Source organism: Dendrobates tinctorius, unplaced genomic scaffold, assembly GCF_039654945.1.
Source record: "Dendrobates tinctorius isolate UK_male_01 unplaced genomic scaffold, ASM3965494v1 ptg000374l, whole genome shotgun sequence".
NCBI classification, from domain to species: Eukaryota; Metazoa; Chordata; class Amphibia; order Anura; family Dendrobatidae; genus Dendrobates; species Dendrobates tinctorius.
Window position 1 is genome coordinate 58,967 of NW_027362040.1, and position 24,649 is coordinate 83,615.

At 44.3% G+C, this 24,649-nt stretch overlaps 1 protein-coding gene across 3 annotated transcripts in view; it reads right to left on the bottom strand.

Moving 5' to 3' along the window:
- Positions 1-6,536: 6,536 nt before the first annotated feature.
- Positions 6,537-24,649, bottom strand: part of LOC141075826 (occludin-like) — an 86,973-nt gene continuing 68,860 nt past the window's right edge. For all 3 annotated transcript variants that reach the window (XM_073562969.1, XM_073562967.1, XM_073562968.1), the window contains exon 8: positions 6,537-12,250. In XM_073562969.1, coding sequence (XP_073419070.1) covers positions 12,149-12,250 — 102 coding nt within the window. In that variant the 3' untranslated portion in view covers positions 6,537-12,148. The remainder of the gene's footprint in view (positions 12,251-24,649) is intronic.

A 24,649-nucleotide genomic window follows, 5' to 3' on the forward strand; every position in this document is an offset into this window, starting at 1 on the left:
AAGCACCAGGCTCACATACTTTAAGGCTATGGAATCTTTAAAGTTTTAAGCTATAATAGAAAAGGTACAGTGCTTATAATAAAATGACATGAAAATAAAAAAGTGACATACAAATATGCAAAAACTGGTAAAATATAAGTGAAAAACTTATTGAAATGTCTAAATTTTGCAGTCTGGCATTCTCCTCCCTGAGGGGGGGGGGGCACATATGGAATGGCTCACACCAGCTTGGCTGTCCTTCAGTCTGTGAACATCTTTCATTTATAGATTTTTACTCTGGAGAACAGATTTCTAGACCAGCCTCTCCTGTTAATATTCTAATTGCTGGTTTGTGACTGGATCATGGCTACTCTACCAATGAATACATTATTTTTCTCCACATGCTTTGTATGACCTTTATTCCTCATAGTGAATGAAATTGTCAGGCTGCCATTTGGCATCTCACTGCAGCGGCACCAGAAGGTGTGAAATGTTTCTACTTTGTGTGTTCTCAGGAAAGCCCCCTGGGTTGAGACCAAGAAAACTGTCTTTTTCTCAGGATAGCATTTGTGAAGAGCTGCAGCCTAGAACAGATGCTATGTTACTGCTGGTCATACATCCATACAAATACATATTTCACTACAGTAAGCAAAGGAAGAAATAGGAGTCAAGGTATGACTGGAGGGCGCAGGGAAAAAAGGAATCACTGCGACATAATCATAGACAGCATCAGGCTGGTAACCAATACAATTAAATGGAATGTATGTCCTATTTACCAGGAAAAAGTGCTGCTGTACTGTGTGAATCCTGCTTACTAATGATGAGCGAGTATACTCGTTGCCCGGGTTTTCCCGAGCATGCTCAGGTGTCCTCCGAGTATTTTGGCGTGCTTGGATATTTAGTTTGCGTCGACACAGCTGCATGACTTGTGGCTGCTAGACAGCCTGAATACATGTGGAGATTCCCCAACAAACAGGCATTCCTCACATGTATTCAGGCTGTCCAGCAGCCACAAATCATGCAGCTGTGTCGACACAAACTAAATCTCCGAGCACGCCAAAATACTCGGAGGACACCTGAGCATGCTTGGAAAAACCCCAGCAACGAGTATACTCGCTCATCACTAATGACGACCCATAATGAGTCAAGACTCCTGAAGCCCTCCTTGCGGCCCCTGACACGCATTTCGTGTACCTGTTTTTTCAAAAGGGGTGTGGATAGTGTGTTCTACCTCGTAAGTTTAAACATGTGCCAAACTGGAAATGGCGTCTCTTCCCCCACCACCGTCGTTATACTATGTGCATGCGGACAAAAGTACACCCGATGATGTCGTTGGGCAACTCCGTGTAGTCGATAGCTGCCAGGGAAGTGATGGAGTGAAGGAGTCACAGCGTGTGTGCGCACCAGCGGCCGCCATTTTGTTGAGTATGGGTGCAGCCATCATGAAAGGTATCAAGAATGATCTGTCTCTGATGCTCCAACTACCGAAGTATGTCATGTCTGTTCTATATAGTACGAAGGTGTATAGAACAGGAATGAACAGGGTATAGAAGTACAAATATAACTCCAAGGGAGGGCAAAATACCCCACCCCACTAAAGCATTATAAATAGTACCCTGTGACTAAAAAGGTGCTTACATAACACGTCTTGTGCACTGAAAAGAGGAACAATGTGTCGCCCACCATAATGCAAGCATAATAGAAATGGTTAAGAGGGCACGATAAGCCCAGACATAAGGTGACAACAGTGCAGCAGCGAACAAGAGTGGGAAATACACATAGTAGAGCAATGTGTAGGCTATCCCATACATAGGCACAACAGTAATACTGTATACATAGACAACATAAATTACCATAAAAGGGGCAACAGACATTGATAACAGTCCGTGTGCCTGTAGCGGATCCCGTGTAGTCAGTAGCGTCGATGCCACAATATTCATGCCATTCTCTTCATACATTAGATGTATGCTATACTCTTGGCCGTGATTTTCACAGAACAAATGTTTAATATAGTCTACGAGGCTGTCACTGATCTGTTTGGTTTTTTTTTATGACTTGTGTGGTGGTAAAAAAAAATCTTGGCAACATAACTTTCTTTTTTTTTATCAGAATCACAGCTGAAAGTCACCCATACAAGTTTCTGGGTCTGTGAAAAACACGGACAGCAGAGGGATGACGTCAGCATGTGTTCTGTGTGCCTTCTGAAGATGGAAACTCCCAAATTGCTATTTATTAGTTGCCACACCTCTGACAAAAAAAGTCATAAAAAAGAATTGTCAATACATCCTTTGTACCTGTGCTTGCAAAAAAACAAGGCCTCATGCAGCTCCATTTATGGAGAAATGAAGAATAAGCTACGGGTCTCTGAAAAGGCAACACAAACCAATTTATTGTTACAAAGTTCAGAATTTTTAGCCCCTATAATAGTAGAATCTATACACATTTGGCACTGCTGTAGCCATAATGGCCTGGAGGAGAATCATGCTGCTAGTAGTGATGAGCGAGTATACTCGTTGCTGGAGTTTTCCAGAGCATGCTTGCGTGTCCTCGAGTATTTTGGCGTGCTCAGAGATTTAGTTTTCGTTGTCTCATATTCATGATTTGTGACTTGTAGACAGCTTGAATACATGTGTGGAATGCCTGTTTGCTAGGGAATCCCCACATGTATTCAGCCTGTCTACAAGTCGCAAATCATGCAGATAAGACTAAGAAAGCTAAATCTCCGAGCACGCCAAAATACTCGGAGGACACCCCAGCAACGAGTATACTCGCTCATCATTAGTAGTTGCTAGCTCATTTTTATGTCACAAAGAATGCCGTACAAAAACAAAACCTAATACCAGAATTGCTTTTTTTTCGTCACCATTTAATGTAACTTGGAATTTTTTTTCTTCTCCATACACTGTGTGGTAGAATGAATGGAGTTGTTCAAAACTACAACTCCTCTCTCAGAAAACAAGCCCTCATATGGTATGCCGAAGGAAAAAAATGAAACGCAAAACAATAATTGGTTGTGCCCTTTAGAAGCACACATCCATGTGCATAATACCCTCCAAAAGAAATGGATCGGTTTTATTTTGTTTATTCCTCAGGTGTTAACATATTTTCATCATATATTTCCCATCTTTTTTTTTTTTTTACTGAAGTATGAAGATTGAACTTTTTATTCAATGACTCAATTAAGGATGAGCGATCGTGCTCGGATAATGTGTAAGCCAAGAATACTCGAGTGCTAATAGAGCATCTTCACTGTGCTCTAAGGCTGTGTGCACACGCTGCGGAATCTGCTGCGGATTTTCGAAATCCACAGATAAATCCACAGGTCTGTTGACAATGGAGGAGATGGTAAACCGCTGCAGAATCCGCGCGGAAAATTCCGCAGCATCTGCACTGCGGTTTCCATTTCCCATAGGGAATAATGGTACTGTACACCGCAGCAGAAACGGCTGCGGATCCGCAGGGCCAAATCCACTGCGTAACCGCATCAGAATCCGCAGCGTGTGCACACAGCCTAATACTTTGAGTCCCCGCGGCTGCATGTATCGTGGAGGTTCGACAGTCACCACACCTGCAGAGATTGCCTAACAGCCGCAAGAACTTAAACATAGAGTATCTTCAGCGTGCTCTAATACTATTAGCACTCGGGCATGCTCACTCATCACTACTCTGAATTCGTCATATAAAAATGGATGGAACTCTGAAGTACAAAGTCTGTCTTCCTAGTTTCATCCTTGATTCAAGGATCCCCATACAAGTGTGCGAATAAGACATGCTCTGAGGCTCACAGACCAGAGACATTGACCGTTTTTAAAGCACCACTCTAGCGGTTTTTGTTTTTCAGCTCTGGAGTGATGCTTCTACTATACAGTAAGGTTCCTGCCCTCAGTCCCATAGTCGCTCTCTGGTGTCATCACCTTTTTCGTTATCAATCCAGTCCCATGGTGCCATCTTGTGACCACAACTTCTGACTGGCCAGAAGTCTGAAATTGTCACAAGCTCTCAGTGCAAGTCTATAAGATCCAGAACGCGACTCTCATAGACTTGTAATGAGTTGTAACCTCCGGCTCGTCCTGCAAACACAGGAGCGATCCGGCAGGTCACAAACTGTTGGAGGCCGAGGAGATCTGCAGTGATGAAAGGTGAAAACAGTGGCAGGTGAGTATAAGAGTAGGGTCAGGGACCTTAGATTAGAGGCACCCTTCCAGCAGTTTAGTTTTTAATTTTACCGCTGGAGTGCTTTAAAATTGATGTATGAATTAATGTCTATGGGTCAGTGTGCAGTCTGTGAAGGGAACAGCCAGCACTATGATGTGTGTTGCACAGGTGTGTAAATGTAGCCTAAGGAATATATGTGATAATTTGCAGATCATTGAGGATCTGAGTGCTGGGATCTCTGCCAATCTTGAGAACGGGGCTTATACACTGCTCAAAAAGCATAAAGAGAACACTTAAACAATACAATGTAAATCCAAGTCAATCACACTTCTATGAAATCAACTTGTCCAGTTATGAAGCAAGACCGATTGTGAACCAATTTCTCCTGCTGTTATTCAAATGGAACAGACAACAGGTAAAAATTATAGGCACTTAGCAAGACCACCCCCATAAAGAAGTGGTTCTACAGGTGGTGACCACAGACCATTTCTCTGTTTTCATTCTTTTTGGCTGTGGTTTTCGTCACACTTGCATTTTGTCATTCTTTTCACACCTAGAGGCACTGTAGCATCCCACTGTAGTTGTTTGGGTAGTGCAGCTCATCCAGGATGGTACATTAATGCGAGCTGTGGCAAGAAGGATAGCTGTGTCAGCACAGTGTTCAGAGCATGTAGCAGATACCAAGAGACGTGGAGGTGGCTGTAGGAGGGCAACAACCAAGCAGTAGGACCGATACCTCCTTTGTGCAAGGAGGAATTTGAAAAGCAGTGACAGAGCCCTACAAAATGACCTCCAGCAGGCCACCAACATCCATGTGTCTACTCAAACTGTCAGAAACAGACTCCATGAGGGTGGTATGAGGGCCCGATGTCCACAAGTGGGTGTTTTGCTTACAGCTTGACACTGTGCAGGGCAATTGGCATTTGCCAGGGAACACCAAGGTTGTCAGATTTGACATTGGCGCCCTGCACTCTTCACGGATGAAAGCAGATTCACAATAAGCACATGGGACAGAGTCTAGATATGTGGAGAACGTTCTGCTGCCTGAAACATCCTCCAGCATGACCGGTTTGTAAGTAGGTCAGTAATGGTGTGGGGAGGCATTTCTTTGGAGGGCCACACAGCCCTCAATGTGCTCACCAGAGGTACCCTGACTGCCATTAGAAACTAGGATGAGATCCTCTGACCCATTGTGAGAATATATGCTGGTGCACTGGGCCCTGGGTTCCTTCTGATGCTTGACAATGCTTTGTCTCATGTGGCTGAAGTGTGTCAACAGTTCCTGTATGAGGGAGGCATTGATCCTATGGACTAGCCTGCCCGTTCCCCAGACCTGAATCCAATTGAGCACATCTGGGACATCATATCTCGCTCCATCCACCAATGACACGTTGCACCACAGACTGTCCAGGAGGTGACTGATGCTTTATTCCAGGTCTGGGAGGAGATCCCTCAGGAGACCATCCAATGAACAAAAATATAAACGGGCACCATCAACTGGCAATATAATTGTAATTATGCAGGGATCATCTGATACATGTCAAAAAGACATGAAAACAGAAAAAGAAAGAAAAAGTACATGCACAGGGCCATGGGAGCACCAGAATAAGATACAACATTTTATTACAAGACCAAAAAATACACACACGAATAAAAACAATCTAAAAATCCACTGAGGATAGTTCACTTTGATTTGGAGTATCATTCCAAATCCAGACCTCCATGGGATATTCATTCTGATTTACATTGATCATTTTTATGTTTTATTTTTCTCAACACATTCCACTAAGTAATGAATAAAAATCTGCAACTGGAATATTTCATTCAGAGATATCTAGGATGTTTTATTTTAGTGTTCCCTTTATTTTTTTGAGCAGTGTATATAGGACTGCTAAAATAAAAGCCAAGCGATCAATCTCTGTAGTCCCCTACACAATGTCTGGAGCTGTGGTGTGCATGGCTGCCTACCACTCTATTCAGATGGGACTCTGCAGAGCCCTGTTCTTGGAGCTCATGCAGGTCCCAGCAGTCCTAGGGATAGCTGATATTTTGTAAAATGGGAATGACATCCACCAAAAGCTGTTTTCCAATAATATGATATTGATGGCCTTTCTTTAAGATAGTCCGTCACCAAGAACCCCCCTACTGATCAACTCTTGCCAGGTATAGCGCATATGGATGTAAGCGGTGTACTGAGCAGAACTAGGATCAGCTCCTATTTTGAATAATATATACACATCGTAAGCACTAATAAGACATAATGTATTCTCAGAACATCCTAATATTTCCAAAGATTTGCTTTTTAATTATGGCTCCAAAATCCCACATCTAAAATCCAGCAATCACAAGAACCAAAATCCCTTCTTTGTTCCATACAAACACACAGAATAAGTAGACATACAAATTGTGCAAATTACCGGATTTATTAAAATACCTTTTCAAAAAGTTACAAAAGGACAGATTTAGGCATGACATATGGTATACAGGCACAGAAAGACACAAAAATTGTATACAGAGTTATCCGAACAGGTTTATACACAATAACCCAGCCATAGCATCGTAGAGTATCATTCCAGATAATATAGGGGAACACATGAGCAACAAAAGTAGCAGATTAATATTTATAGTGTGATTTTATAATGGAGAGGTGACTTGTATTATACACTTATGGCATAACAAAGATGGACTCCGATCCCACCCCTGGAAACTGCACCGTGAGAACTGACCACCATCGTGCTCCACTGTCAGCGAAAAGGCGGCAGCACATGTGCGGCTCTCCATTCATCTGTATGGGATTTCTGAAGCTGGCGGAGCCCTATTATTGAGATCCGTGCAACAAATGGGTCAAATTCATTACCAAGCTCATGGAGCCTTATTCCATGTTCTCTTACAGAGAGTGATCGCGATATACTAAAGTCAGAAATGAATGGCATAGCTAAGATAATACAAATTGAATGTGGCAATAAGATATATTGGATTGATTTGCATATTTGCAAAAAGTCATGTTAAAAAATAACTAATGATTTATTATTTACAGTATAAGACATCAAAGCACTCTTTCTAATATGTTGTAAGGCCACACGCACACATCCAGCATTTGGTGAGTTTTTTACCCCAGTATTTGTAAGCCAAAACCAGGAGTGGGTGATAAATACGGAAGTGGTGCAAATGTTTCTATTATGCTTTTCCTCTGACTGTTCCACTCCTGGTTTTGGCTTACAAATACTGGGGTAAAAAACTCACCAAATACTGATAGTGTGCACATGGCCTAAGGATCATATCCTCATGTATATTTTACAACCATATTTTTTCCAAAAATTGGAATTGTTCCCAGGAGAGTAAGGAGAGAAACGTTATGAATCATTGTTTTTCTCCTTGCTGGAATCCAATGCAGAGGAGAAAACCAAGCACAGAAAGAGTAGGGGTTGGTAGTTACCTGGAGTGACTGGGTGCAAGCAAAGTTTCTACACTTAACGGAATGTTCACACTGTCTATTTTACAGAGCAGAGCCGCTCCAAAAAAAGGTGAAAACTGTCCTCAGAGAAAGATGTGCCCTATTAATTTGTATGGAAAAACGACTTGTTGTTCATATGTTTAAGCTTTGGCGCGTCTTTTAAAGGGAATCTGTCACCCCAATTTAGAGCTATAAGCTGCGGCCACCGCCTTCAGTGGCTTATCTACAGCATTCTGTAATGCTGTAGAAAAGCCCCCAATGTAACCTGAAAAAGAAGTAAAGCAAGTTAGATTATACTCACCGGGGGGTGGGGTAGGGTGCGGTGGGTGTCGTGGTCCGGTCCGGCGCCTTCCATCTTCATACGATGATATCCTCCTCCTTGCTTCTCCCTCGGCTCCTGCGCAGGTGCCGGGAAAGGTCAGAGAGGTCCGGCGCCTGCGGACTGCAGTACTCTGCTCTGCCCTCAACAGGGCAGATAAAGTACGCATGCGCAGGAGCCGAGGGAGAAGCAAGGAGGAGGACATCATCGTATGAAGATGGTAGGCGCCGAACGGGACGGCGACACCCATTGGACCGGACCGAATGCTGGGGTGAGTATATTCTAACTCTTTTCTTATCTTTCAGGTTACATCAGGGGATTATCTACAGCATTACAGAATGCTGTAGATAAGCCCCTGATGGCGGTGCTGATAGGGCTAAAATGGGGTGACAGATTTCCTTTAAGTGGTTAATGCTTTCTGAGATGCCGGTTGTTTGTAATAAGTGACATCTAGATTCTAATTCCTTTTTCGACTAGGGAGAAGTTCCATAATTTACAATGGATGTCAGTGGGAAGTCTAACAAGACTGGGTGTCTCTCTGAGCATTTTTGTAAGCCTTGGCTTATAAAAACGAAAGCAATTGAATTAATTGCTTAAGGAATTCTGTAAAGGACGCCCCAAAAATGCTGGCACAAAAAAGATACCAAAGTAGTCCTCTAGTCGGCCACGCCCACTGGACGGCCACGTCACTAGTGTATGGAGTGAGCCCACACCCACTGTTTAAGAGTATGTAGAACACATACATACCCTCCGGTCCAAGGTCAGAAAGCGGTGACTTCCCATAGCGTACAGTGTCTATGCTGGGGGGGGGAATTATGAGCCTGCAGTCACACAGAGTGACTGCAGATTTATCAATTTGGACCAGACATCTTTTTTAAGCATCTCCCACATGAAAAAAGGACGTTTTTGACTTCTGGAAAAAGACTCAGTGTGAACATGCCCTAAATGTATTTTTGAAAAAATCTTTAATTGGAAAAATGCTGCTGGCTTTCCCTGTCTTCTGACAACACAGAGCCATTCAACCTTGACAGAAATATCATGGAACAAAGACTGGCTGCTTTGGACAAACTTTGTATTGACAGACTTTTTAATGAAGCTGCTAAGCAGCCTGTTCGTAGTAACCAGTTTGTTTTAGAGCAGAAGGGAAGGAAAGGAAGCCAGGTAGGATTTAAACTTTATGTTTTTCTGTCTCTATCTATCATATAAACCATGTTTTGAAGACTCTTTTCAGCTAAATGTGTTTTTTTAAAAGTGGTTGTTGCATCACTGGTGACACATACACTGCTAAAAAAATAAAGGGAACACTTAAACAACACGTCAGTAACACTTCTGTGAAATCAACATGTCACCGATTGTGAATCAATTTCTCCTGCTGTTGTGCAAATGGAACATACAAGAGGTAGAAATGATAGGTAATTAGCAAGGCAACCCCTATAAAGGATTGGTTCTGCAGGGGAGACCATAGACCATTGCTCTGTACTCATCATTTTTGGCTTTTGTTTTGGTCACCTTTGCATTTTGTCATTGCTCTCACCCCTAGATGTACTGTACAGTAGCATGAGGCGGTGTTTACAACCAACAGAAGTTGCTCAGGTAGTGTAGCTCACCCAGGATGGCACATCATTGCGAGCTTTGGCAAGAAGGGTAGCTGTGTCTGCCAGCACAGTGTCCAGAGCATGGAGCAGGTACCAGGAGATGTGGAGGGGGCCATAGGAGAGCAACAACCTAGCAGCAGGACCGCAAGGAGGAGCAGTGGCAGAGCCCAGCAAAATGACCTTCAGCAAGCCACTAACATTCATGTGTCTGCTCAAACTGTCAGAAACAGACTCCATGACTGTGGTATGAGGGCCAGAGGGTAGTATGAGTGCTTACAGTCAAACACCATGCAGGGCATTTGGCATTTACCAGAGAACACCAAGATTGGCAGATTTGAGATTGGCTGTGCTTTTCACGGTTGAGAGCAGGTTCACACTGAGCACATGTAACAGACATGACAGAGTCTGGAGACACAATGAAGAACATTCTGCTGCCTGCAACATTCTTCAGCATGACTGGTTTGGCAATGGGTCAGTAATGGTGTGGAGAGGCATTTCTTTGGAGGGTTGCACAGCCCACCATGTTCTACCCAGAGGTACCTTGACTGCCATTAGGTACCAGGAGGTTTCAGGCCCACTGTTAGACCATATGCAGGTGCAGTGGACCCTGGGTTCCTTCTTATGCATGACAATGCTAGGCCTCACATCGCAGAAGCGTGTCAGCAGTTCCTGCACGATTAAGACATTGATGCTATAGAGTGGCCTGCCTGTTCCCCAGACTTGAATTCTATCGCGCATATCTGGGACATCATTTCTCTTTCCATCCACCAATGCCAAGTTGCATCGCAGACTTTCCAGGAGTTGACAGATGCTTTAATCCAGGTCTGGGAGGAGATCCCTCAGGAAACCCTCCGCCACCTCATCAGGAGCATGCCCAGGTGTTGTAGGGAGGTCATACAGGCATGTGGAGGCCACACACACTACTGAGCATCATTTCCTTGTCTTAAGGCATTTCTACTGAAGTTGGATCAGCCTGAAATTTGATTTTCCACTTTGATTTTGAGCATCATTCCATATCCTGACCTCCATGGGAAATTAATTTTGATTTACATTGATCATTTTTATTGTTCTCAATGTATTCCACTATGCAGTGAATAAAGGTTTGCAACCTGAATATTTCATTCAGTGATATCTAGGATGTGCTATTTTCGTGTGCCCATTATTTTTTTGAGCAGTGTATATGTGCTATTCCACCATACGGTTCCAGAGATATGGACCTTTTTTATTTGATATTAGTTTTTATGGTCTTTCCATGGTGGCGTGTCTTTTGGTTGCTCTGTATTATTGTCTTATGAACCACACCCCTTTTGTAAAGATCTTAAAGGGAATCTGTCAGTAAGTCAACCCTCCTAAGCTGTCTATATGGACATGTATGTCATAAGAAGCTGATTAAAGTGATACCTTGAGTTTGGCTATTTGATTTCTTATTCAAGCGAAATCCACATTTTTCTGAAGTAAACGATCTGGTAAGATCTATGGGCCTGAGATAAATCTCCCAGAGAGTCTGCCTCCAGAACTTATTTTAAATTAAAGAGGGCATTACCAGTGTGACATGTAATTACTGACAGACTGGTCTCCTGATCTAGATATTGGTCTCTGCTCTACTGTGTTAGTTCTGATCTCACTGCAGAGATGTGTGTGATCATGAGAGCAGAGTGTCAGTTATTACATGTCTCACACTGGTAACTCTCCCTTTCATTTATGATAATATTTGGATTCTCCTGCAGATCAGTGTCCAGCACATAGTCCTGAACAGCTTATTTAAATGTCTGAAAAACGTGGATTTCTCTGGATCACAGAAATCAAGGTATGCTGTTATTCTGCTTCCTATGATCTACATGCCCATATAGATGGCTTAGGAGGGTTGATCCTACTGACAGATTCCTTTTAGATATTTGGACTAACTAAAAAGGCCCATATCTCTGGAACCATATAATGGAATGTAAAAATATAATACTCAGGGAAGCAGCTGGAATAAAATAAGAGCAAACACTGGCCACGTTTGACCTCATGATAGCTCCTTTTTAAATCTAATAATAACTGATTTAACTATTCTATATGTATAAAACTATATGTATTCTTCATTAGCATTCAGTGTACTTTTTTCAATAGAAAGTTCCAATTTTTCTTTAAAAGAACTACTAGTATATTTATACAAAATACCGTACATGTTTTGCAAGGCTTCTGACAAACTTTCCAACATGCTAGAACCTGAGATGCTAGCGATGTTTTCACGAGACACAGCTGTTAAATATCATCTAAGCAACTTTTACATAAAAAATAACCTGATTTATTAAATGTACACAACGTAAGTCACAGACACTTCTGCAGACATTGAAGGAATGTCAAGAAATAGGGGATAATATATTGGTTTATAAGGATACAATCAGTAGTTATGGTATTGCAAATACACTCCCAAAGTACCATGGCCAGAGGAAGATATCTTTAGAACCTTCCAATGGGATGAAATTAGTCTCCAACTGTTCCATTTTTTTTTCTTTAAAAACTACTACTTTAAAGCTGCAAAAACATTATTACATATAGACATTTCCCAATACAATTGCCTTTTAGATGTTGTAATTATAATGCCAGTGTTGGATGCCCTCTAGTGGCTGTCTTCTGACATTGCATCTTTGCGCGTGTTCATCAGCCCCTTCCTTTGTCATAGTCATTCACCATCCTTTTGATATGAAACAGTTTGTTTCTAAGTTGTTTGGTTTCAATCTTCTTTGTTTGGTAATCAGGAGTCTTAAAAAAAGCAAAAAAAGAAATTAACTGCAGTCTAATTTCATGGGAAAACACACTGCATTTCTATGTCCTTTTCATGTGTCCTAGTGATGCAAAGCAGGTAATCAATCAGTAGAGATGAGCAAATCTTTGGAAATGCAAATTTGCAATCTTCTGTGATTTGATTTAGCCATCAACCACAAGAATTACAATTGCCCTGAAAAGATGTGTATAACGCTCTGAAGTATCCTAGGACTGTATCCAATCCCGGGTCAAAATTACTGTTATTGTGAATAGTTAAGCAACTTGAAGATGAAATAATATCTAAAAAGCCTAAACTTAGAGATGACACATTTCCTCCTTAGGCAAAAAATATATAAATATTTTCATCTTTTACCTTTGAAAAATTACAAAAAGGAAATTGGGTTGTTGCAATAGTTTTGTGGAGATGTGTGCTCAGATAACGTTGACAAAGGTTTCCGACCTTAATTAGCCTGCTGAGGTTATGGCTAACTATGACTATCATTGTTAGGAAAGGCCTGGTGATGCAAATTTCCCAGCTATATAAAAGTCTAACCTCCTCTAACCTTGTGCCAAAAAACAGCAGTCATAGGTTCTCCTAAAGGTCCCGTCTCACATAGTGAGATCGCTAGTGAGGTCGTTAATGCGTCACTGATTTTGTGACGCAACAGCGATCTCGCCTGCGATCTCGCTACATGTGAAACGCAGCAGCGACCGGCCCCCCTGCTGGATATTGCTGATCATGCAGAAATGTCCTGGACCATTTTTCGTCGCCGGCGTCCCGCTGGCCCAGCGCGCATCGCTGTGTTTGTTCGCTGGATCGTTGCGTCGTTGAAGAGATCTGCCTGTTTGGCAGCTCATTAGCGATCGTTTAGCGACGCACCAGCGATCCCTACCAGGTCGTATCGTTGTCAGGATCGCTGGTGCATCGCTAAGTGAAACGGGACCCTTAGTGTAAGGAGGTGGCGGGTGTGAAATGCAATGTTTATGTACTGTAATGTCATGTGTGTCAGGTACTGTATGTATAGGCTTAGGGTTAGTATAGGATCTTAGTATAGGACGATAGGGGGATTAGAATAGAGGGGTGCACATTAGAGATAGAGAATAGAATAGATAGGAGTGTTAGTTAGCATAGGGGTTTAGCAGCTGGGAGTTGTTACAGGGCAGTGCAGTGCAGAGCCAGGGATATAGTCAGGACACTTCCTGATGAGAGGGCAGAGCCCAGGCAGCCTTGCCCAGGGCAGGATGCATGCAGTAGTGAGTCCAGACAGATTGCTAGCTGTGAGGATAAAGCTGCAAAGGCAGTAAGGGGCCACAGGCGGAGAGCAGTGCAGTTGGGCAGCAGCTCAGCGTGACCATCCCCAAGAAGGATCCTGGGTCTACTGTTATGAATGGGTGACCGAGGAGGATGGCAGGAACAGGCTACGCCACCAGAATACCAGAGAGGTTGGTAACTAAGCGGATTGCAGACCCCTGATCCTATCCGCACAACTAGCAGTAGCCATGGAGCGTTCCTACGATGCCCTAGACGCTTCGTCACAGCTGGAGGACTAACTAAGAGTAAAGACAGAAAGATGAAATCTAAACTGCCCCGGAGCAGATCCCAAAAGGAATAGACAGCCCCCAAACATATATTGTTGGTGAGACAAGATGAGACATAAGCACAGGCAGAGAACAGACTGAGCAAACCGTGGGGCCCAAGCTGTCTAGACAGGACAGGACAGAAAAAGATACTGTCTGCAATCATGCACAAAACCCTGAAAAAGTCCAACACTTCTGATATACAAAAAAAACCTGAGATCACACGATCTCACCCCCGCTAGATCAGCACGCTGGTATAAACTGGCAGCAAGCAAAAAGATACTAACATAACAGGGAACTGAACAAGCTGCAACATATGAAGCAGGGCCCAGCTCAGCCCCCAGCAGGGAGCACGTTGAACCCTAGCAGCAAAGCAAAAAAAGACACAACCAGATTAGCAAAATAATCACTTAGCTGAACATGCAGATCAGGCAGGGGAAAAAAAGAGCTCCACGTGCACACAGAGGAAAAAAACACTAAATCATGCTTAATTTGGGGACCCTTGACGTTGGGTTGCGAGCCTATCTGCTTTGGCCAAAATAGTAACTAATACCCCATATCTTTTTATTTTTTTGCACTTTTTATTATTTTTGCAGGATGCAGCTAGGCCTCTTTATGTTGGCTTGTTTTTTTCTGTGTGATGCATATATATAGTGCTGAGCAGCCCGACTGCTAATACTATGGGCGTCATTGGGGCAGTTTCACACGTCCAGATATTTCCGGTACCGGAAAAACCGGTACCGGAGCTATCCGTGTCCGTGTGTCCGTGTGCATACGGAGGTCATCTGTGTGACATCCGTGTACTATCCGTATGTCCGTGTGTACCATCCGTGTGCTGTCCGTATGCTGTCCGGGTGTCCGTGTCCATGTTTTTGAAAAATTATTTTAATGTTAACCCTTTGACTTTTAAAAACGCACACGGATCGCACACGGACAGCATTGACTTGTATGGGTCCGTGTGATCCGTGCTGTTGCACAAAAACGGACATGTCAGCGTGTTTTGAACACGGACACATGGTCCGTGAAAACACGCTGACATCTGCATAGACACATTCATGAGAATGTGTCTACGTGTCTCAGTGTCTCCAGTACGTGAGAAAACTGTCACTACACATACCGGAGACACTGACGTGTGAAACTGCCCTTAATAGGCTGTTCAGACACTTTGCACCACACTTATCTGTGTGACTGATGTCCTATGCAAGCCCTATTTGTGTGCATTTTTTCCACTAGGCAGCCAGACCATCTTGGGTTAAGCCCCCGTTACACACTGCGATATCGCTAGCAATATTGCTGTAAAGTCACCGATTTTGTGACGTTGCAGCGATATTGCTAGCGATATCGCTGCATGTGATACTTACAGCCGACCGGCTCCCCCGCTGGTTATCGCTGATCGCGCGAGAAGCTGCTGGACCATTCCTTGTCGGCCACTTCCTGCGGCGCTTCCTGCTGTGGAGACGAGCGACGCGTGGAGCCGGGCGGGAGGACGCAGGATCGCCGCGTCTGACAGGTAAGTAGCGATCCCCGTCCCCAGCAATGTCGCTGGTGAGATCTGCCTGTGTGGCAGTTCACTAGCGACCACCTAGCGATGCACCAGCGATCCTGACCGCGTCATATCGCTGGTCGGGATCGCTGGTGCATCGCTAGGTGTAACGGTACCCTTACTGGCTGTCTTCATCAGTGGTTTGCACCTGTGCTGCCCCAGCCTTTATCAATGGAGGTCTGCTGCATCCTGCTAGTGCATTAGTCAGGGTTTGGTGAGTCTACTACATAAATGTGTTTTTTAAAAACTGAAACACTAATTAAACTTGGACCATTTATGAGTACGTGAAAAATCATTGACATCTGAATGAGGACCAAGTGCGGGGATTGACATGTAAGGTAACATTCCCACGATGGAGAAGAAAAATTTTAAAAAGAATGCTTTAATTGGATCTTCAGCTTCTTTATCACGATGTGGCCAGTCTAAGATGTAAAAATGGGGAAACATCCCTGTAAAGGGGTTGTCCAGAATTTTTAGTCGCTCTATGTGACTCTGTGACTGCAGGCTTGTGAAGCGTCACATCGCACACTGGATTCTTCAGTGCCAGCAGCGAGACCGAGCTGTCATGTGACTGCAATTGTGCGAAATGCATACTCCCTGCCATATACCAGAAATGTGCAACACACTTGTAACTGAGAAACACAGTGCACGTCTAGTCGGAAGAATGCATGTCACACATTTGAGGTCACATAACTGCTTGGTCTCGTCACCGGTACTGGAAAATCCTGAGGTCGGAGTCACACTACCATAGAATATGGCCGAGTGCTATGCGAGAAAACATCGCATAGCACTCGGCCTAGTGTTAATCTATGGGGCAGCTCACATCAGCGTTATTTTCTAGGGCGTATTCAGCATGTGTGTAAAATCGCAGCATGCTGCGATTGGCACCAAGACTCGGCCGAGACTCGCCGCCAATGCAAGCCTATGGGTGCGAGAAAAAAAAATCGCTCAGCACTCGGACCATGCGAGTGCTGTCCGATATTTACCCACCGATGTCCTTTGAAAAGCCGGCAATTCATGTGCCGCCTAAAGTAAAATCACACTGACAGGTTAGAATAGATAGAATAGATATATACACATAGAATATATAGATGTCAGTGACACACACATATGTTTGTATATATATTACATAGAGAAAAGCTGGCAATTCATGTGCCGTGTACTGTAAAATCACAGCAGGAGCTGACAGGATAGAAGAGATGGATTACATGCAGTAAATACACATAGAATAGATAGATATATAGATGTCAGTGACACACACATACAGTATATATGATGAATTTCCAGCTTTTTTTAATCTAAGTAATATATATATACAGTATATATGTGTGTGTCACTGACATTTATATATCTACCTATCCTATGTGTATATATCTATTCTATCTATTCTAATCTGTCACTCTGTGATTATAATGTACACAGCACGTGAATGAATTGTCGGCTTTTACTTATTACTTCCTTTGAAAATGATGTGTAAATGGCTTAGAGAATTGCTCTATGTAAAAGCTCATGTTAAAATCGCATTGCAGTCCAACAGCAATCTCACTGCATTTGGATGTAAGGCCGGGGTCACACTAACCGACACAAAATACGGTCAGTATTTTACATGCGTAATACGGATGAATGGCCCCTAAACAGTGCTCCGTATGTCATCCGTAAGCAAGGTGTGGTCGCGTATTTTTCGCATGTAAGCATCTGTATGTAATCCGTATGGCATCCGTATGGCGAGATTTTCTCGCAGGCTTGCAAAATGGACATATAATGGAGCCCTATGACAGGGTTTCTAACACAAACCAAAGAATAGATATAGACACATAGAATACATATATATATATGTGTGTATTCTATGTGTCTATATCTATTCTTTCATTTCTTTATTAAACCTGTCAGTGTGAGTTTACTGTATAGCGCACTGAATTGCCAGCTTTGCTAAAAGACACCGGGTGTGTATTTGTCGCAAGTCACATGTGTTGTCCGTGTGTAATCCGTATTTTTTGCGCACCCATAGACTTGCATTGGCGTACTACGGCCGTAGTACGCTGACAATCGCAGCATGCTGCGATTGGCACGGAGCGTAGAATACGGATGAGAAATATACGGCTGGTGCGAGGGACCCCATAGAGAATCATTGGTCCGTGTCTAATGCGTGCTTTTAGCGCCTCTCACTCGGCCGTATTCCTCGCCAGTGTGACCCCGGCCTAAATCAGATGCTAGGTGTGAAAAATCGGATTGTACTTGTATGGATCCGGGTCACCAGAGCTAGGAAACTTGCTGATCATGTGCAGGGCATGATCAACAACTTTCCCTGTCAGTGCAGAGCTGACAGTTTATACAGCATGGTGATGCTTCTGCATCCCCGTGTTGTAGAAGCAATCAGCCTACAAAAAATGATAGTGGGACAAAGTAAAAAAAAGTATAATTTTTTTTAAATAATTGTAAAAATATTTAAAAAAAATAATAAAAAAACAAAAGATATTGTATCCATAAATAAATATTTGTATGAAAAAAATAAAACAAAACAAAACAATAAAAGTACACATATTTGGTATTGCCGCACCTGCATTGAACTGTCCCACTGGTTAACCCCTTTAGTGAACACTATTAAAAAAATAAATAAAAAAAGGCAAAAAACCATGCTTTATCATCATACCACTGAACAAAAAGTGGAATAAAACACGATCAAAAAGACAGATATAAATAAACATTTTACAGCTGAAAACGTCATCTAGTCCCGCAAACAATAAGCCCCATACAGCTTCATCAGCGGAAAAATAAAATAGTTATAGCTATCAGAATAAAGCGATGCAAAAATAATATATTTTTTTTCTATAATATAGTTTTTATTATGTAAATGCGCCAAAACATACAAAAAATAGAAATGAAGTATCACTGTAATCGTACTGACCCAAACAATAAGACTGCACACACAGCTTAAAGTCCCACCGAAAAAAAATTCCTGAATTGCTGGTTTTGTTTCATTCTGCCTTCCAAAAATCGGTATGGTAATCAATCAAAAAATGTCATGTGCCTGAAAATGGTACCAATAAAAACGTCAACTCGTCCTGCAAAAAAACAAGTCCTCACATGACTCTGTGGGCCAAGTTATGGATAAATTATAGCTCTCAAAATATGGTGATGCAAAAACTATTTTTTGCAAAAAAAGAGTCTTTTAGGGTGTGACAGCAGTCAATCTCAAAAACCAGATATAAATCTGGTAATCTGGAAATCACACCGACCCGAAAAATAAAGGCGCCTAATCACTTATACCGCACGAGGAGCTGTGTAAAAAATAAATAAAACCAATTCTTCACCTACTGTTTATTTTTTCATTCTGCCTCCCAAAGATTGCAGTAAGGCTCGGCACACATTTATCCTGCACTCTACTCTGAGCACTTACACCAGAGTTTCCTTGTAAATCTCTGAAATACAGAACTTTTGGCAGAAGATTCCCTATAATGAGCCATATGGAGGCATTGTGGACGCCGTCTGACCTGTGATCTGGCGGTGTCTGTCTCTTTAGGATTGCATAAAAGTGATGTCGGTTACAGTTTTGTTCACTTCTGAAAAGAATGACATCACTGAATAGAGGCCAGAATGACTCAAGAGTAACTCTGCTGCCTCATTACCATGAATGGATCTCTCGGGGGTAGAGTTGAGCGAAAAGGGTCGGTCAAATTCATAAGTCGCCGACTTTTGCTGAAGTCGGGTTTCATAATACGAAACCCGACCATAGTGTGAGGTCGGCCACGAAGTCGGCGACCAAAGCTCCAAAGTCGTGTTTCAAATGATGCTTCCAGCTCCCTTTTTCAGCCAATGAAGGAGGACGCACACTGTGGGCAACGCGATGACATGGGCATCAGTCACCACCATCTTTGAGAAGGGCATGCAAGTGATTGGCTTGCTTTGTGTGGCGTCACAGGGGCTATAAAAGAGTGCGCACGCCGACCGCCATCTTACTTCTGCCGATATTAGCATTAGGGAGAGGTTGCAGCTGCTGATTCTGAATAAGGGAGAGCGTTAGGGAGGGAAGAAGAACAAAAAAACTGCTTCTGCTGTTAGCGATTTCCACTGTACAACACAACAGTTTGTGTGCAGTGACAGGGGAGGCTCTATTTTTTGTGCATCAGCTCTGTTGGTTATTAGGCTGCTTACAAGGCTCCCTGATAGCTGCATTGCTGTTTGCACACTGCTGTGCAAACTGCTTTTTTAAAAGCAAAAATACTTTTCCTCCTCTTTTCTGCACAGTTACCGAGCGTTCATTTTTCCGACACTTTTGTGTGCAGCAGTCCTGCTTATTAGGCTGCCTGCTGCCATACTTGGACTGAGAGCATCATTGTCAGCCTCCTAAATTCTCTAGGCAGATTCAAATTCTCCCCAATACTATATACACCTTGTACTTTGTCATACACCAGCCAATTTCAGCCTGTTAAATTGAGGTGTAATCTATAGTGGGCCTGAGATAGTAGTTCAGCCTCCTAAAATCTCTAGGGAGATTCAAATTCTCCCCAATACTATATACACCTTGTACTTTGTCATACACCAGCCAATTTCAGCCTGATAAACTGAGGTGTAATCTATATTGGGCCTGAGATAATAGTTCAGCCTCCTAAAATTTCTAGCGAGATTCAAATTCTCCCCAATACTATATACACCTTGTACCTTGTTTTACAGTACCATATAGCTGGTGGTATTTTGGGTACATTTTTCCAAAAATGAGGAAGTATGGTGGAAGAGGCCGTGGAAGTGGGCGGGGGTTGCCAGCTGGTACTGATGGTGGTGGGGGTGGACGTGCATCTGCTGGTAGTGGCAAAAGCACAATAGCACCTAAGGCAGGAGGTGTTGAGCCTGTGTCATCGTCTGGCTCCACAAGGCCTCGAAGGCTCCCTTTTCTAGGAGTAGGTAAACCACTTTTAAAGCCGGAGCTTCATGAACAAGTTTTGGCTTACATTGCTGACACAGCCTCCAGCTCTATTACCTCCCCTTCTGAAGTTTCGAAAAATAAAAGCACTGAGTCGTCAGTGGAGGCTCCTGGTCAGGAACAACACCTTTCCTTGTGTCCTTCACCCCTACCAAAAGTGAAGGAGGCGGCAGGCCACACTACAGATTACTCCATGGAGCTCTTTTCACATACCATGCCTGGGTTATCTAGTCAAATCGTGAATTCCCCAGTCCAAGATGAATCTGATATGGAGTGCACTGATGCACAGCCACTGCTAGATTTTTCTGCTGGTACATTCACTCAGAGCACTACATTGTCCTCACAGTGTACTGAGCCAGAATCTGACCCTGATGAAACTCAGGTGCCCCTTCCCGCATACTATACCACCTTACACGGTGACACAGAGGAAGGTGCACATGAAATTGAAGAGGTGATGGATGACCCAGTTGTTTACCCAGAATGGCATCCATTGGGGAAGAGGGTGCAGCTGCCAATAGCTCAGAAGAGGAGGAGGAGGATCTGCAGCAGGCATCGACATTGCAACGGCTGTTATCTGGCAGGCCCGTAGCAGTCCAAAAACGGTTTACAAAAACCCAAAGAGTTGCAGGACAGCTTGGCCAGACGGTCAAATTAGCAAAGCGTGCAAGGCCTCAAAATGTCTTCCATAGTAGGAAGAGTGCAGTGTGGCACTTTTTTGAACAAAATCCTAATGATCAGGCAAAGGTTATCTGTAAGAAGTGCGCAAAGACCTTTAGCCGAGGAAAAAATCTGAGAAATTTGAATACCGGTTGCATGCTTAGACATTTAACCACCATGCACCTGCAAGCGTGGACAGACTACCAAACCTCATGTACCACATGTGCACCTGCTCCGAATGAAGGTAGTCAGCAATGCTACATCGCTCCCCCCACTGTAAGCCCACCGGTTAGCACACCACCAGCAGCAAATGTTGAAGTGTCGTCGCAAGGCCAAAGCAGTCAGGGAATCACAATGTTATTGTTACGAAAGACTGAATCTAGGCCATCAGCAAGACCACCATCACCAACCTACTCTCAGTCCACCATGTCCACCGCTAGTTCCACCATATGCAGCTCTCAAGTCCAGCTCACCCTACCAGAGACTCTCAGTAGGACAAGAAAGTACTCATCCTCTCATCCGCGTACACAGTGTTTGAATGCCCACATTTCCAAACTAATCTCGTTAGAGATGATGCCCTACCGGTTGGTTGAAAGCGAAGCTTTCCGCGAGCTCATGTCCTACGCAGTACCACGCTATGACCTACCCAGTCGGCACTTCTTTTCTTGAAAAACCATCCCAGCCCTCCACCTGCATGTGAAAGACCGCATTGTCCATGCACTCAAGCAATCAGTGAGTGGAAAGGTGCATCTCACAACAGATGCATGGTCCAGGAGGCATGGCCAGGGCCGTTACGTGTCCATCACTGCGCACTGTGATGTGGTGGATGCAGGGTCCACAGGGGACAGCGGCGGTGGGACAGTGTTGCCTAGCCCACGGTATAGGAAACAGTTGGCTGTAGGCGTTTGACCCTCCTCCTCCTCCTCCAGAAGTGAAAGCTCGTCCACAGAGTGCAGTCGCACGAGCACTCCATCCGCAGCTGCCAGTGTTGCACACGAGGTGTCCCACTATCGAACAGTTAGTGGTAAGCGTCAGCAGGCTGTGTTGAAGATGATGTGTTTGGGCGACAACAGACACACCGCGGAGGTACTGGCCGACTACTTGCGTCGACAAACTGAGTCATGGCTGGGCAGTCTACATCTTGAGGCAGGCAAGGTAGTTAGTGATAACGGCCGGGATTTTGTGGCAGCCATAGCCCTTTCAAAACTCAGACACATACCTTGCCTGGCTCACACCTTGAACCTGGTGGTGCAATGCTTCCTCAATAATTATCCGGAGTTAACACCCCTGCTCCATAAGGTGCGAAGACTGTGCTCGCACATCCGCCAGTCGCCCGTACACTCCAGTCGTATGCGGAAGCTGCAGCACCGCCTAATTATCGACGTTGCAACAAGGTGGGACTCCTCCCTGCACATGGTTCAGAGGCTGTGCGAACAGAGGCAGGCTGTAATTCATTTGTGGGAGGATACACGGGCAGGCAGTTTGCAGGCAGACATGGAGTTGTCTGGTGTGCAGTGGTCGAAGCCGAAAGATCTCTGTAAAGTCCTTCAGTGTTTTGAGGAATGCACATGGCTGGTAAGCGCAGACGACGACATCATAAGCATGCGCATCCCACTTATGCGTCTGCTCATGCAAACTTTGACGCACATTAAGGAGCAGGCGTCTGCAGCCGAGGAGGAAGAGGAGGAGGGAAGCCTTGATGACAGTCAGCCATTGTCTGCTCAGGGAACTCTCCTGGACGAGGTGGAGGAAGAGGAGGATGCTTCTCAGGGTGGCAAGAAAAAATGTTGGCATGGCAAGGTCAGGTACAGGGTTTGTGCATGACTGGATGGATGTTGATTTGCCAGAAAGTGCTCCTCCACCCAGCACTCGCAGTGCATCTTTGACACCTGGAACATTGGCCTACATGTGTGATTATGCCTTGCAGATCCTAAATCAGGGACCCCCGCATTGCCAAAATGATGAACGATGACGACTACTGGTTGGCCAGCATCCTGGATCCATGCTATAAAGGCAAATTCCAAAACATCATACCACAGGAGAACCTAGAGCTAATATTGGCTAACAAACAAGCAACTCTGGTAAACCGTTTGTTTGAGGCATTCCCAGCACACAGCAGCGGTGATGGTTCTCCCATGAGCCGTAGGGGGCAACATGGAAGAGGTGTTGGTGGTGCACACAGCCGAAGTGGCGTTGGACACAGGGGTTTCATGACCATGTTGTGGACTGATTTTTCAAGTACCGCTCACACGACTGGTAATTCTGCATCGATTGAAAGTGACAGGAGACAGCAGTTGTCAACTATGGTTACAAACTACTCCTCCCATATCGATGTTCTCCCTCACAGGTCATTCCCCTTTGACTATTCGGCCTGTAAACTGGACACCTGGCCTGAATTGGCACAATATGCCTTACAGGAGCTCGCTTGCCCTGCTGCTAGTGTGCTATCCGAAAGAGTCTTCAGTGCTGCTGGATCAATCCTGACAGAAAAAAGGACCCGTCTGTCGACCCAAAATGTTGATGATCTAACCTTCATTAAAGTGAACCATGCATGGGTTTCAAAAGATTTTGTCCCACCTTCCCCTGCTGACACGTAGGTTGCCAGAAAAATGGCTCGCTTTTGTCCTCCTCTTCCTCGGACTTTTCCAATTCCTCCATTTTCAGCTGCTGAATGTCCAACATCAACATATGCCATTTTTTCAACCTCCCTAACTGGGCTGCCTCCCCCCCCAGGGCCGGGGTCACCTCCTGGCGCACGCACCCGTGCAAGTGCCGTTGCCCTGGACAGGTGGGTGGGCCCACTTTTGGGCGACGGCACTGGCACAGTGTCCCTCATAGTACAATCAAGTGTCTCTGATGGTGGGGGTACACACCCGCCGTCAGACACACCGGCATACTATGAGGGGCCCTGTGCCAGTACCGCCGCCCACGAGTGGGCCCCCCCTGCTTGCTCAGGGCCCCAGCACTTGCAATGCTTACCTCTCCCTGCTCCACCGCTGTGCAGTCTGGACTGTTAAATCCTTCATTGGGACTGCCAATACAAATTTGGTGAACTGATAGATGATGGTTAAGACGTAGCTATGCCCTGTCCTGCTGGGCTCTATCTTCAGATGATCAATGGCTTCCATTTGTTATGGACGTCGACTCACAATGAGATGCAGTGGTGGTTTATCATCAGCTTTCACGGTTTTCCTACTCACAGACGTGTGACATTCTTGCCCACATTTTTAAATGTGTCCTCTCATGCCAATCCAATAGAATCGCCTACAGCCTGTGGCTTCTGTCTTTTGCACTCCAAAGTTACCTGACAGATCATGATAGGCAGTGAGGACAATGTCTACATCTCTCGCTGTGATCACAATTTGATGGAGATGAGTAACGGTGATAGGATCCACGGTACTGCAATACAGCAAACCTTTCTTCACAAAGAACTGTTTTCGCTGTCTCCACAGACAAAGTGTCATGATCTGAAGTGATCTGACAGTTTTAAAAGCACTGTGTGAACTTTTTTTGCTTTTGGCAAGTTGCCAAGGTGACTTGACTGTCCCCGGTGGTGGTTAGTGGTATCGCACCTTAGGTTTCAGCTTAATGTGCACGTAATTAGGAATCAGGGGTGGGGCTCTATAATGGAGTCTCAGGGTGTGCAATCACGGCTGGTGATATTCATGCATTCATTGTTCTGAGTTGGTGAGAGCCTGGT